Source organism: Oryzias melastigma, linkage group LG20 (assembly GCF_002922805.2).
Source record: "Oryzias melastigma strain HK-1 linkage group LG20, ASM292280v2, whole genome shotgun sequence".
Classification (NCBI taxonomy): domain Eukaryota; kingdom Metazoa; phylum Chordata; class Actinopteri; order Beloniformes; family Adrianichthyidae; genus Oryzias; species Oryzias melastigma.
Genome location: NC_050531.1, coordinates 9308246 through 9323023, shown reverse-complemented (window position 1 = coordinate 9323023; position 14778 = coordinate 9308246). Strand labels below are relative to the sequence as shown.

The 14778-nt window shown below is 37.3% G+C and overlaps 2 protein-coding genes across 6 annotated transcripts in view; one reads left to right on the top strand and one right to left on the bottom strand.

Annotated features, from left to right (window-relative positions):
- The first annotated feature begins 919 nt into the window (after window positions 1–919).
- Window positions 920–6802, top strand: zdhhc23b (zinc finger DHHC-type palmitoyltransferase 23b). Its single transcript, XM_024280067.2, has 5 exons — window positions 920–1488; window positions 2717–2871; window positions 3658–4335; window positions 4572–4739; window positions 6144–6802. The coding sequence occupies exons 2-5, from the start codon at window positions 2726–2728 to the stop codon at window positions 6409–6411; spliced, it is 1260 nt and encodes a 419-aa protein (XP_024135835.1). The 5' UTR covers window positions 920–1488; window positions 2717–2725; the 3' UTR covers window positions 6412–6802.
- Window positions 6803–6946: 144 nt separating this feature from the next.
- Window positions 6947–14778, bottom strand: part of ccdc191 (coiled-coil domain containing 191) — a 15389-nt gene continuing 7557 nt past the window's right edge. For all 5 annotated transcript variants that reach the window (XM_024280063.2, XM_024280064.2, XM_024280060.2 and 2 more), the window contains 7 exons: window positions 13264–13349; window positions 10546–10628; window positions 10368–10469; window positions 10117–10260; window positions 8784–8936; window positions 8497–8651; window positions 6947–7225 (listed from right to left, as the gene is read on the bottom strand). In XM_024280063.2, coding sequence (XP_024135831.1) covers window positions 7084–7225; window positions 8497–8651; window positions 8784–8936; window positions 10117–10260; window positions 10368–10469; window positions 10546–10628; window positions 13264–13349 — 865 coding nt within the window. In that variant the 3' untranslated portion in view covers window positions 6947–7083. The remainder of the gene's footprint in view (window positions 7226–8496; window positions 8652–8783; window positions 8937–10116; window positions 10261–10367; window positions 10470–10545; window positions 10629–13263; window positions 13350–14778) is intronic.

The window sequence follows — 14778 nt, the reverse complement described above, 5'->3', positions numbered from 1 at the left end:
AATTGCATAATTTATTGAGAAAATCAGATTTAAATGTGAAATATATTTTTAATTGCAACCTTAAATAATAATCTTCGAAAGGTGTCCTTTTCTAGCTCACAGACGAGGTTTTTTTAAATGTTATTCTTTTTAATAGTTAGAAACACTTCTTGTTTCAAAGTTAGTTTTGCCATCCTTGTACTGTTCCACTGCAAACATGTTTTACTTGAGACACTACCTTTTATTTATAGTAGCCATCAGTTATGGCTAAATACTACAAAGTTTTTAAGTCATGTGAACTTTGCAAGTTTTTATTTTTTATGAAACAGCGCTACTTTCAACATTTAACATATTGCACATCTTTATTTAGCATTACTTTTCTTCCCATTGTGTACAAAAAACTGTTATCAAGATTGTTTGCTGTTTTAATAAACACAATTTTTGACCAGATTTTGCATTTCCTGATTATAACTATTTTTGATTCATTAACGATTTCATTCAGTGTGTGTATAAGGATAAAATGTTGGTACTGACAAATGCTTTGTTGGTGGATAGAGAAGATGAAATTTAACAAACAACTCTGGTCTATATTTAGCCCCACTATGGAGTACAGGTAGAAAATTGGATCTAGTGAGCTGAAAGTTTAGGGGTCATATGTCTCTGAGCCCCTGAAATTCACAAAAACTATATCATATCAATTCATTTGATACATTTGGCCCTGAAACAACTATGTTTTGCTGCTCTAACAATAAATGAACTACAATCCAACTGTTCCTTTAATTATTTATCAAACTGCAAGTGAATAATCCAGAGAAAATAGTCCAGATTCTTTGGTTTTGTGATCCAACTTTATTTCGCATCACTATCTTTGGGTCTTTATTGTTAAAGATCTTTCATCCTGTCAGATACTAAATTAACAATACCATAATAAAAAGTGTCATAGTGGGCCAACTGTTTCACACTTTGTTTCCAGATGGCATAAACAAGTTTATTTGGCTGTGATTTAACTTCTTATGACGTTAAGTGAGTACTTATTGATGCAGTGCAAAGCTTGGGATAATTCAAATACAATTTTTTTCACTAAAATTGTTCTGTTTTGCAGTTTTGATAATTAATTTTTTTTTTATTTTTTTTTTTACATGGAGCAGCTATAAAAACGCTATAATCCACGTTAAAGTGCTGCATTTCTGTACATTAAGTGAGGGCACGTGGGAGTGGCGGGAAAAGTCACCCCCGTCTGACGTCAAAAAAGAAAAGTGCTCATTCCGGCGGAGCCTCGCGCTGCAAACCGAACCGGAACAAGTCTGCAGTCCCTTGGAGGACAAGTATTGGCTACAAGTGTCTCCTCCGCCTGAGCCACCATCGTTCTACTAAACCCAGCGGTACAGCTTATGAGTACAATTTAAAGAGGAGGAAAACCAAAACAAAACACCGGATACGCCAGGACTGAGACTTCCGCTTCAAGCCTTGCGAGGGGAAAATCGTTTCGGCGTTTCTGGAAATGTCCAGGTATATTGTATTGTAGTGGATTGGATTTGTTGGTTTTATCCCCCCGAAGCTGTCAAGATTAACGACAGTTTTACGTTATTTCGATCATTTTACGGCAAATAAACAAGAAGTGCCTCATAAGCTGACAGTTCTGTATTTAATTGAAATTCCGCTTCAGAACCCGGAAAACCTGCTATTTTTCTACTAAGTTATAAATAATGCTTTTGATATAAGTATTTTAGGTAGTATTTCAAAATAAATAAATATATTATTTAAAACATACATGAAAAGGATATGCCAAAGTTTATTACTCTAAAGTCAATTTTTATACGACTGCACAGTAATCGTACAAAATTATAACTAGTGTTGTGTGCTTATTGTTATATATAATATGAAATGTTTTTTTTTTTTTTTTTGCAATTTCTTTACTTTACTTTTAAAAAATATACTTTTTTTTCACCATGATGTCATTAAAGTTAACCATTTCGTCACTGTCTAACACTTTCTTAAACTTTATTTTTGCTTTCCCGTTCTTTTCTTCTTTAATACCTGGTAGTAGCCACATGTAAATAATGTGTTACCGTCACCATTAGAAAACTGCTGAGACTGAGTGTCACTGTGGCTCCATGAATCATCACAAGAGGGTTTTTGGTTTTAGTCAGGAAGCAGATGTGCTGTTTGGTGCCATGGACACTTTAATCAGATCATCCATCCTAGTCCAACATCCTGCAAGGCCCTTGCATTGAGTTTGCCACAAAAATAAGCTTTTTTTTTTTATTTGAAATATTTGCATATTGATTGGATGAGAGGCTCATTCAGGGCCAGAACTTCACTCAGCTGAAGGATTAACCATACTGGCCTACTTGTACGTCACCAGTGTGCAATTGAGGGGCTCTGAGAGCTTTTGATTGTACTAAACGACGACACCTAAACCGAAATCCATCTGTGCTATAAATAAGCCTACAAGTTGCTTGGGTGAGAGGGCTCGCTTTCTGTTAACCATCAAAGCATGACAGATGTGTGACAGATGTGTGGGAAGTAGATGGGTTGGGTCAGATGTGTGGGGTCTGCTCTGCATTCTGCACGATAAAGTCAGTTTCCATCATCTAAAACACATTATGGTAATCTGCTGACAGCAAAATGGGCTTTAAGACAAATTTTTTATGTTTCATCCACTACTAAGCTGTAGTTCCAATTTGTAACCCAAACAATCATAGCCTACCCCCTCTTTTTTTAAATTTTCTGACAGGTGTTGGGTATGAAGAAACAAACCCACAAGGTGTTGAAGAAGGGGGAAGAGGAGGAGACCTTGTGTTGCTGTGAGTATGTGAACAGACATGGGGAGCGCAGTCATATAGCCGCCTGCTGTTGCGACTGTGAGGACCTGGACGATGCCTTTGACAGGTAAGAGGAGTTACTGGAAAAGGACACTTGATTATTCTCCTTGTAAAGAAATTTGCACGTTGCAAAAATTAAGCTTCAAGTGATGCTTTCTAATGCAAATCAGCAGCAACATCCTACAACCAGAGACTCTAGATTTTAATATTCTATATGTGCTAATAAATGGAAAAAACGTATTAAAATCTGACAAAGAAACTCTAAATGTTGAAAGATTTGTAGTTAATTCTATTTATTACAATTTTCTAGCAAATTACAACTGCTTATAGAGAAACTTTGTGTGGAAAATAACTTTTAAATGATAAATATCTTTAACAGTGATTAAATTAATGAATACATAGTTTTATTTTTTTTAATTAGCTGAATATTTTCTTATTTTTTCAGTTGTTACAAAATATGTTACTTTTAAGAGAATTAAATAACTTTAAGAAGTTTTTTTCTTAGTTATTTTATTAAGTGTTGCATCTAAATGCTTATTTCGTTACATAAAATATAGATAATACACACGTTATTTGTATATAATACGGAAGAGACATTTTCTATAGCTGGAAATCTTGTGAATTTTATTAAATTATTTTTCCTTTATTTTTGTTTACTTTACAGATACTGTAAATATACAATTTCCATCTGTTTTTAATGTAGCATTAGTGTTGAGAAGCACAGAAATAAAACCAAACACAACAAGTAGCAAAACCTAATTGGCCTAATTACAATATAATCCTAAATTGCACAAAATAAAATATCTGATTTGAACACTAAATACGAGTAAAACTACATTTCTTGTTCCAACAGGTTTTTGAAGAGGGAGTCTCAGAAACCCGACTCCCTGTCTCAGGTGGCTGCAGTCATCTCTGACCGGATCCGTGTGCCCTGGCTGAGGGGCGGAGCTCAAAAGCTGGACCTGTCCATTATCCCCCCTCTCATTCTCCTCCCTGCCCTGCTGCACCTTGCCGCTCTCCACTTCCTGCTCGGCCTGGTGGTTCTGATCACTCTGCCCGTCTTGGTGCTGTGGTACTACTACTTTACCCACAGAAAGAAAGGACGAACGCTCTTCTTCCTCAGCCTGGCTCTCTTCTCCTTAGCGTACATGTACTATGTGTTCATCGTTGAGGTGTTTCCCCGCGGAGATGTTGGTTCTTTTGAGCTGGCTGCAGTGACGGTCGGGATCACCCTCACCGTAATGGTGCTTTTCCACTCAAAGAGAAATCCCGGCGTTGTTCGGCCAGATAAAGAGGCGGTCCACAGCACGGTGACGTACTACAGTCCTTTAGCAGACAGGGATTCCCCCCTCAATGGACGCAGGCAAGATGTCACGCTGATCACAGCCAGCCAGACAGAGCTGGACGGGCCCGATTTGAAGGAAAGTAACCGGAACTGGTGCAGCGTGTGCCGGGTGGTGAGGCCTCCGAGGGCTGGACACTGCCGGATCTGTGGCGTCTGTGTGCTGCGTCTCGACCACCACTGTGTCTGGTGGGTTTCATTAATTGTGTTGACACAAATGAATCAAAATTAGCTTCAAATAGTTAAATTAGATGTTTGTTAAACTCCATCATGTCCCCTTTTTTGTGTTATCACCGTGTATTAATCCTCCACCGCCATCAACCACTTTCATTGTGTGTGTTCCTGTTTTGTAACCCCAGAGTCTCAGTACAACCTATTTGTCTGCTTGTGTGTCCGTGCGTCTCCTCCTGTATGTGCGATGGCAGGATCAATAGCTGTGTGGGGCAGGCCAACCACCGCAGCTTCCTGCTCACTCTCATCCTCTTCCTGTTGACGTCGCTGTACGGCATCGGGTTGGTGCTGCGCAGCGTGTGTCCACAGCAGCACCTGCTCACGGCCATGCTCTACTGCCCCGGAGTTTACAACCAGTTCAGGTACTGAGAACACTCAGCTTTGACTTACAGTCCTCAACCTCCAAAATACATTAACAAACTTCTTCTCCATGACATCAATTCTATTGGACATAAAAACTCAAAATTGATCAGTTGTTTTAATGATAGGAAAAAGTGATATATTCAAATTTGTTTCAAATTATCACTAAAAAGCATTATTTTTGAGAAAAGATTATTTTACTATTTAGAACCTTTTTTTTCATATTGTGGATTCCTTGTTCATCCTTGTTTCCTTTTAATACTCAGTCATTCACCCGTTGCAACTTAAGCTTATTTTGTACAAATTGTTGCTTCTGTTTATAGTTTCACTTGGTTCTAAAGTCTGTTTTTAAGGTCACAACATTCATAGAAAATTATTTCTGCAGCACTGTTTGAGAGAGAAAAACAAATAAATTATTATGGATGAAAGATAATATTAACAGAGTTTAGTTGTAGGATTAACCTTTTTAACTACCCAACCAAGACACAATAAAAAAAAATGTTAATATTGACTTGGAGGAGCAATAACACACAATCACTGTTTTCAATAAGTTTTCTAAATGTGCTCTTGGTTGAGCAGGAAGTTAAAGAGTTAAAGTCCTCACATTATTTTATCTACTTTTTGTGGGTAATTTGAGAGAATAAATAACATAAAATCTTTTTTAACTTTTTAGTTTTTTTAATGATAAAAAGTAAATAGATTTTTAGAAGTCACTGAGCTGCAATTATATTAATGTGTTATTTTATAGATTTATGGGGTTCAAAGAATGAAATTGTATTTCTTATAATTGAATGCCCAAAATTAACTTAAGGTTCCACTATTCTAATAGTTTGATGCATAGTTATTTTCTTAAGTTAAAAATTGCATAATCACAAAAGACAATGGTAGATGTAACTGTTTTTGAACCTCTGATAAATCCTGCAGCCACTCTTTAAAAGCAGGGAATCATAAAATAACTACAAAACAATCAAAAGTACGTTTTCTTTGATAGTTTAGAGCAGCTGTGTCTATCAATACCGTTTTCCACCATTTTTTGTTTGTTCTATTAGGTTTTTTTTTAAATAAAAGTCAAGTACTCAGAATTTAAAATGAGTTTTCTTGTAGTTTGAAATACGTCTAATCCAAAATACAACCTTAGTTCCTCAAACGATGAACTTTTTTGTAAATTATAAAAGGAAATGAACAAATTATTTTACATATCATGTTTTTATTCTCTATAGAGTGAGAAGATAACTTTAATCAGAAAACAACATTTTCAATTGGCAACTATTAACACAAATGATACATTTATTTCACAAAGTAAATCGAATATCTCAACATTTTTTTAATATAATTATTGGTTTAACTGGTTTTGATAAAAGTGTCAGAACTTAAGACTGATCTCTTTCTCTCTCTGTGTGTTGCAGCACCGCACTATGTTTCACCTGTGTGTGGTACTGCACCATCGTGACGGCTGGTGTGCTTCACCTGCTGCTGGTGCAGGTCATCAACATCAGCTGCAACGTGACGGAGCGCGAGGCCAGAGCTGCCATTCGTGAGAAAAGTGCCCGCAGCTCCTGCTGGGGGCTCGTGGTGGAGACGGGGGTTTACTCCAGAGGCTTCAGCGGCAACTGGTCCGAGTTCATGAGCATGGGAGACCAAGTGAGCCCCGCCTCTACTGCTCATTTGGTGTGACTGTTCTGTTCTTTGGGTACTGAAGCTGCTGTTCTGATAGTGTCCACTGGATGGCAGCATGGCTCTATATAACTGATATGGACAAATTGAAACTGAGAGCTTATCAAAGATCTGGACAGTCACTGTCTTCAGACATTTTGCAATAAGAATGTCAAAGATTCACTGCCACTAACATAACCGACAACTCGCCTCCCATCTATCCCATCTATGCACAATCCACCTGAATGTGTTCCTCCATGAGGACCCCCCCCTCCTCCATTCTGGTTATCTTCCCTCTGATTCATGGCTCTGATGGGGGCAAAACTATGAATGGGTGGATGGTTTTCACACTGCAGTTATTCCATCCTCTTTAACTGCACTTCTCACAGATAAATGAAAGGTATCAGTACAAGCTGCTGTTATGAATGGATTTCTAGTTGCTTTGACTTAAAGTTAACTTGCAACTAGATTAAATAGTAAAAACAAAATAAGTGAAGCTGCACAAACCTACATAGAATTCCATTGTTTGGTGTTAAATAGCCAGTTTGGTGCCTGATCTGTTGCTACTTAATACTTTAATGTATTGAAGTTATATTTAAACTGTGGTACAAAGTGACACTTTGATGTTTGCACAGTTGTCTGTGTGTGTGAATAGTTTGTCGGCCTCGCTAACACTTTTCCTCCTAAAGGCTTTCACAAAGGACGGGAGTGGAAATCAGGCAGAACTTCTGCCACTCTCCGGATCAGCTTCTCTCGCCGAGCGTTCCTCTCCCTCTCCCGGCGCATCACACTTGGAAGCTGCCTCCAGGCCAGGAAACATCTCTGCTGCACCCGTCTGAAATGCGAGCAGATGGAAGGACAGACGGGAACAGAGCAAGTGAGCAATAACAAACTGGATTAGAAGGACCTCCAGCTTGACGACATCTAATTAGGTTTTTTTTTGCGTGCTATTTGGGCTCTGTTCGCAGAGGCAGGTGGGCAGCTGTTGAATTGGCTTGTGGTCCTTTAGCAGACCTAACCTCACAGGTGAAACATAAATGCTCTGGTTGTGAATGTATCTGAAGGAGAAACAAAAGGATTTGAGGAGCCTTACCTATGCAAAAAGTTGGTTTAGAAACAGTGAATGTACATTTTTTTTTTTTCAGAAAGGGCCAGCCTGGTGTCAAACGCAGAATAAATTAGTAAATAGAACACACTGGAAATCCTATTTGCTTTCAGGTTTTCCCCTCTTCCTTCATAAATCCATAAGCACAGTGTAGAAAATCTGCGAGCACAGTTCCCAAACGGAGGGCACATTTTAGAAACTGAAAGAATGGATTTGCACGGAGCTCTATTCTTAATCACTGCTGCCATGGGGGGTCCATTCATTCATGTTTCCCAGAGAATGAACTTTTCTGACTTATGACTGACTGGTGGATTATTTATCAAAAATGTGCAATATGTTTTTTGTGTGTTTTAATGCCTTATTTTCTATTTTAAAAATAAATATAAAATAAAAATGTTGCTACTTTTCGGTTAATAAGCACAATGTTGTATTTGAATATTGTACAGGTGCCTCTGATATGTTCACCTCAAAAACATTAAACTCTTGAAGATTATTTACATAATTGAATGTATTCAAGTGTTTTTTTTTAATTGTTCCTCAAAATTAAAACAATAATTTAAGTGTAACATCTGCATAATAATTATATTTAATCTTAAAATTGTTTTTTCTTTTTGAAATGCATAAAATACTGTCAAACCACAACAAAGTTACATGAAAATCATCTAAATCAGAGGTTTTTTTCATTTTAGCTACATTTTAGAACATTTAAGTTAAATTTTAATTATATTATTCAAAATATAATCACCCTGACGATCTAAAAGGTTATGTATTTCTTTTCTAAAAAGGAATAAAACACAATTTCCAGTTAATGTTCTTATTTTACCTAGAAACCTGTTCGAATGGTAATGATTCGATTAATGTGCACATTAAAACCCAGATTATTGTTTTGTCGCAATCAGGAATGACTATTTTCTCTACATATCAGTGCAACACCTGTGAGCCACTTGTATAACTTCTTTCAACCATGCGGTGAGCATATGGTAACGGTTGTGGTAGCAGACCTGTTGTTGTGTCTCTGAGCCAGCTCCTGGCGGTCCCACTCCACCAGCCTCTCCTGGGTCACATAATCCAGCAGCGCGAGCAGAAACCTCCTCAGAGTCCGTCTGCGATAAAAACGTTCAGCTCGCTCTTCCTGAACCATCTGCAGGTCTCTCAGCTGAAACAGTCCCACAGGAGAGTACTCAGTGAAGCTTTACCCAACAGTATTTTCACCGTGGTTTATAATAGATGGTAACCATGTTTTCTGTTATACTAAAGTTTATGCTTGGTAAAACACTAGTTTAGGTACTTTTGTCCAACATCTGAAGCCCCTCCGCAGTAAAAAGTGCTGCTGCAGAAGATCTGCACGAGCGTTTTTCTCAGACACGGACTCTCTTGCTGATTGCTGCCATCGCAGAGTGCAGCGCCTCAGGAGAAGGAGCTTGTGATGACTCTCAGCCAGCTGGTGGAGAGCAGAAAAAGCCGTCATTCATGAGGTGCCAGGAAGACATGGTTGTTAAAACATACACTTTTTTTGAACGCTCCTTTGCTTTAGGCATGCATGTCCCATGAACGATGAAGGATTTTTCCTCGGCTGTCTTCATTTTTCTCATCACTTATAGCTACTAGCAGACCGAGGAGGTTAGGCGAGGTAATGTATGGTTGGAATACATGGTCTTTTGGTCGTTTTTAAACAGGAAATATGTCACTATAATCTTGCTTTTTATTGCCAGTCACTGACAGTCTCATATTTGTGGACAGAAAGTAAAAAAAAGTCCTGATATACTGAAAATCTATTATTGTATATATGTTTGTAACACAGTTTATATACCATTTTCATAAAATAAACACATTTAAAACAAAACCAGCTCAGGTAATACAGAATAAACACTTTTTGAATTACTTAGGGAGTTATAGAAATATTTATAAAATAAAATACTATGAAATGTAGGTGGCATAAATTTAAGCTATATTTAAGACATAAAACATTGACTCAAAGTTAAATAACTTAATAAAACCTCCAGATTTAAAGTCCCACTATGATTATCTTTTTATCTATTATAAAATCGTTCCAGTGGTTGCTGAGAGCTCTCGGTTTATGGGCTTATTTATTTATTTATTTTTATGGAGCATGTATTGAGCATTTTATACACTTTTATTAGGTATTCAGCCCAGGGCCCCAGGCGATCGCCTATCTTTACCTAGTGGTTAGTCTGCCCGTTCTGCTAGCTTACATTCCCGCACATTCCAAACCTAACATTACCGGTGCAACAAAAATAATGAGTAATATATCCATGGTTTCTATTTTATTTATTTTTTATTCCTTGTATTTGTATTTATTTATTGTCCGTTGTTGATTGATGCTGAAAAAAACAAAAAAAAATGAGTCAAATTTACTTTGAAAGCCCAGAAAAAAATGGTTCTTAGGAGTTGAAACAGCTGCCTTTAACCAAACAAGCTCTAAATGTGTTGAAACTCATGGCGTGGATGTGAACTCTACAATAACTCCCTTATATTTTCCTACTTTTTATTCATAATCCTGCAGAAATAAAAAGCTATTTGCTTAACAAAAGCCTCTCGATGTGCAGCAGGTTGACTCTCTGTTGAAGCGGCAGCTGCTCAGGGCAGGACAGGTGATTTACCTCCTTGTTGACTTTTAGGAACTGAACGAGGCGTTTCCATGGTGCCAGGCCTCGCCGTAGCAACAAGGTTCTGTCATAGTGTTGATGGGCTAGCCTTGTGAGCTCTTGTTGCCTTTTCAATCGTCTCTGTTTTTCCTCTTCTCTCTGCAGATGCAGGTGGGACGGGGTTTAAATCTTGTGCCACACGTTTCTGACAAGAAGTCACTCAGCTTTTCCACCTGAACGTCAATTAAATGTGAAGAACGGCTCACCTCTCTTTCCAGTCTTTTTTCCTCCCTCCGTTTTTCCAGCGCCTGGCGTTTCTCCTCCTCTTCCTCCTGCTGCCTGCGCTCCTCAGCGGCCTTCATCTCAGCCTAGAAAGTTTCTCCGTCAAAATTGGTGTTAGATTGTTCAAGGCTGCCCTCTGATCCAATAACTTTAACATCTCACCAACTTTTCCTCCTCTTTCTTTTTCTTGAGTTCTTCAATCTCCTTCCTTCGCTCTGCACGCTCACGTGCACGGGCCTCCATTGCTAAGAAAGGCAAAGCACGTGCACAATAAGATTAAAATTTTACCCACTATTACTTTTAAAGTTAAAACACGAGCGAACTGAATTGATTTAACTAGAACAAAACATAAATGTCAAACTTTAAGGAGTTTTAATTTCAAAAGAAACTTGTTCTAAAGTGTAACCCAGATAGAATTATTGCCAAGCTTTTTATCAACTTTAATTAATACCTCAAATAGCATGAAACGATTTGACTTTAATAAGCTTTATGTTTTCACATGACCCAAATGAGAAAAAAACGGTTTTACTGCAAATTAGTAGAAACCCCGTGCACAATGCAGTCATTAAATCTTTGGAAATCATACTGAAGTGATTTATAATATAACAGCTGATATAAAGCTATTGCTTTGAGGGTGTAAAAGGAAAAAAAATATATAAGTAGGGCTTGGAAAGGCAAGTATAAAACATAAAAGTAAAAATGTTCTTTATGACACAGAAAAATTTATAATTGTGAATTCTAGGCGACAAATACACTGAACATTAAACCACACAGGCCTCTTAGCTGTCTTGGCTTTTTCACCAAAAAAATGTTTATTTTCTTTAAACCAGAGGACATCTGTATTTTAAAAAAGAGTTAGTCGTAAAGTCAGGAAAGGACAAAAGATGAATGCAAAGGTTATCGATTAAAGAAGGAATCGAAATAATACTTTAAAAATAAAAAATGCCCTCAAATACCTAATGATACTCTCAAGAGGGAAAAAAGAAATATATTATTTATATTGTTGGTAATTGCAAGAAAAATGATCACAATAAACTGGAAAAATATCAAAGTACCAAAAATAAATGAATGGAAAAATAAACTAAATGGAAAAGTTACACATGGAGTTATAATTTGTCAATTATATGTATGACAGATTAAGTAGAATGAAAGAGTATTTACATTTTTAAGTTTGAAGTTGTTTAATGAATAACCAAATTAATAACTTAATATAGATATGTCTGTTTGTATAAATTGGTAAATGAGTAAACAAATGTCTCTAAGATTTTTTCAGCAAACAGAGTATTTATGTTCTATTATTAAATATATGTCATGTTTATTTATGAGAGGACATAACAGCTTTTTGTCTGCTAAATGGTTTATAGGTTTTTTTGTCTTTGACATTATTTGCTTTGTTTGTACAATGAAACTTAAAATAAAAGTTTTTAAAAAGTGTGTTTGTCTTTTTCAGGTTATAAGAGCATTTTCTTGAATTTCCAGTTTTTACATTTTTAACAGTTTGCTGTTCTGATACAGTGATATAGTCTAGTATAGCAGAGCTAAAGCGATTAGCAGAAACATCTGGAGATGTGAGCTTGTGAGTGGCTGCCAAAAAAAAAAGACAGATGGAATGGAGAACCTGCAGTTGGAACAGGAAGATGTTGAACAGCTCTCCAAGATTCCTCTAATAACTGTATAGAGTCAAATATGATACAATGGACGTATTACTCTGTGGTACCCCTTAGCAAAAAGTAGTACATTTGAAATGTATTAAGTACAGGAAGTAATTATAGAATATGTATGTGTAGGAAGTATACTAACTGAATGACCAAATTGGAAAATTTTAAGTCATTAAGATAGTATACAAAAAGTAAACTTCAAGGAAGCTCGGTATAATCAAAAAGGCTTTGACATTTTCATAGAAACTTTAGGTCAAAGGTCAGAAAGAGATACCCTTGGTCCTGGACACTCCACACTGCGTCCATGCAGGGAAATTGATCGATGTGGTTGGAAATGGAGCAGGTAATTTGTTTCCCACCAGGCTGTAGCAGTATTGATGGTGTCAAATTTAAACCAGCGGTGAGTCTTAAGTGATTTACGACTGAATACAATGTGCTGAATAAGGAGATTGATACAGATGGTCTGTCAGTGTCGAAGCGAGCAGGACTGCAGTTGTTTGTCAAGTGTTCAGATCCAGAGCATAGGAAATAGTATGCTTCCATATTTTTGTATTCAAACTGTAGTTAATAATAAGTTTAAATTTGTTTTTAATTGAAACCTATAAAAGTAGAGAATGATATAAGTATAATGTCGTGCTAGCAAATCAAAATCTTCAATGTTTTTTGTATCTTAAAGAAGAAAATTAATATGTTTAGAAATGAAACAGCATATAATCATTAACATATCTTGCTCCTGCCTCAAGTATAAGACTAAATAAACAAAAGAAGTTCACAACTAAAGCTGTTTTAAGGTTTACTTGTAGGGAAGCTGCACCTGAAGGTTTTGCGGTTATTCTGAAGGCTGTACAAAGAACGACTGACAAGGAAAAGAGTCAGCAGTGAGGCCTGACATAAATCTTCCAAACTGTGAAGTTCTTGAATTCATGACATTGGAAGAGTGGAAGAATTACCAGTAGACTGCAGCAAAATGACCACATTACATATTTAGAAGCTGTCATGGCTGCCAAGTGTTGTGCAGTCTGTTAGTGAGGGGCGACAGGTGATCATTACCTGGATTTCATTCACATCACTGTCCTGCTTGTTTTATTGTTGCTTTAACGACAAGGCTAAAATAGTCTTTTTACGTATGAACAGATCCTGACTCGTCTGCTTGAAACATAGTGTGGGTGTGTGCGTGTAATGTGCGGTCAAACTTACAGACCGAATGAATGTTCGGACTGACCTGTGACGATGGGGTGGGGGCATGTCTGCCGTGTGACAGCTCTCCTTGAAGGTGCACTCCGACTGGCGGCTTCTCCGGCAGGTGTCCTGCGACAGTGATGATCACAGACAGATGCACATGCAGTGAAAAAGCCCCGTCGTGGATGTCTGGATTTTTATGTAGTTTGATTCCATTCAAAAAAAAAAAAAAAGTACTTAATTCCGGTTAAATTTATTTAAAGCTTAGTGATTGAGGTGAATTAAAAAGTGACAACTTGTTAGTGTTTAGCTTAAAAGGAATTGTGCGCAATTTGTCATCCCTTTAAATGGTTTTCGAACCGTCTTGGGAGTTTTAATTATGAGGCAGAATAATGGAGCAGATGAGCATGTTCACACTCAGACTGATCCACGGAGAGACTTAGGACATCCTTTGTCCTCAGAGCTTCCAGCTCTTTATCTCCTTCCAACAGGGGTGGTAATTGAATCACGGGCCCCACACTTTGATCTTGTTCTGTTTATAGGGGAGACACAGCAGTCCGAGCCGCTCTTTTGTCACCATCATTCTACTTCTCAAACAGAACAGGTCGTTCAGGGAAAATAAGCGAGACAAAAATACGCTCAGGTGTTTATATTTGAAGCCTTTTGCCTGGAAGACTTTTATGCAAATTCACAAATGTAGATTTTGGCTGATTTGCAAATGCAAACAAATATTTTCATGTCTGCAATTAACTTATCGACCTTAAGTGTCTCCCTTTAATTTCCCCGATTATATCAGTTCAGCTTCATTTAAAGTCCGCCCTCATCTCTGAGTGCATTCATCTGTGATTCTGGCCCTGACTGACGGAAGCAGACTGTACAAAAATACAAAAAAAAAAAAAAAAGAAATCAAAATGTCAGCTTTCAAGTGAAACTAATATGGACCCAACGGTCGCCGCTCTCTGACCTCCACGAGATGAAATGACTGCAGTCAGAATGTGGATGTTCAGAGGACGACTGCTTGCCTATCAGGTTGGGATGCACGTCTTTGGCTTCTCTCTGTCCTCCTCCAGCATTCAGACTTAATGGATCGTTTAATCTGTGACTTTGGGGGGAAACTGCATCTGGATGTCCAGATGTTTGGCAGCAGTTCTGCAGCTATTAATATTATTAAAATTGATGATATATTAACACAAAGCCTGACTTTATCACATACGCTTATGATCCTAATATTCAAACAAAAACTGCCTAACAAGTATGATTTTATTAGAAGATTTGATTGGAAGTATGAAACTGTTGACTTTTACTGCCAGATGGAGAATTAAATGTTTATATGTTTGTTAAAATGTGTAAAGTTGGAGTGACTTCTGAAGAAATGAGAACCAGAAAACCTGCGATAATGCTAGTGTGAATGCTTTCTGCTGAACGTGGACGCTGAAGATGCTGAAAATGCTAAAACTATTTGCATAATCCCCCAAAATTTTAGTTTAACCTAGAATTTAGCCCCAAAAACCTCGGTATATGCCAAATTGCCCAAAAATGCTAACATGTTGGATGTTGC

Bases quoted from the DNA above. Each gene is read 5' to 3' on its own strand.
- zdhhc23b (XM_024280067.2), top strand. From the start codon at position 2,726: ATGAAGAAACAAACCCACAAGGTGTTGAAGAAGGGGGAAGAGGAGGAG. The intron at 4,336-4,571 runs GTGGGTTTCATT...GTGCGATGGCAG, and splicing joins CTCGACCACCACTGTGTCTG to GATCAATAGCTGTGTGGGGC. The intron at 4,740-6,143 runs GTACTGAGAACA...TGTGTGTTGCAG, and splicing joins GGAGTTTACAACCAGTTCAG to CACCGCACTATGTTTCACCT.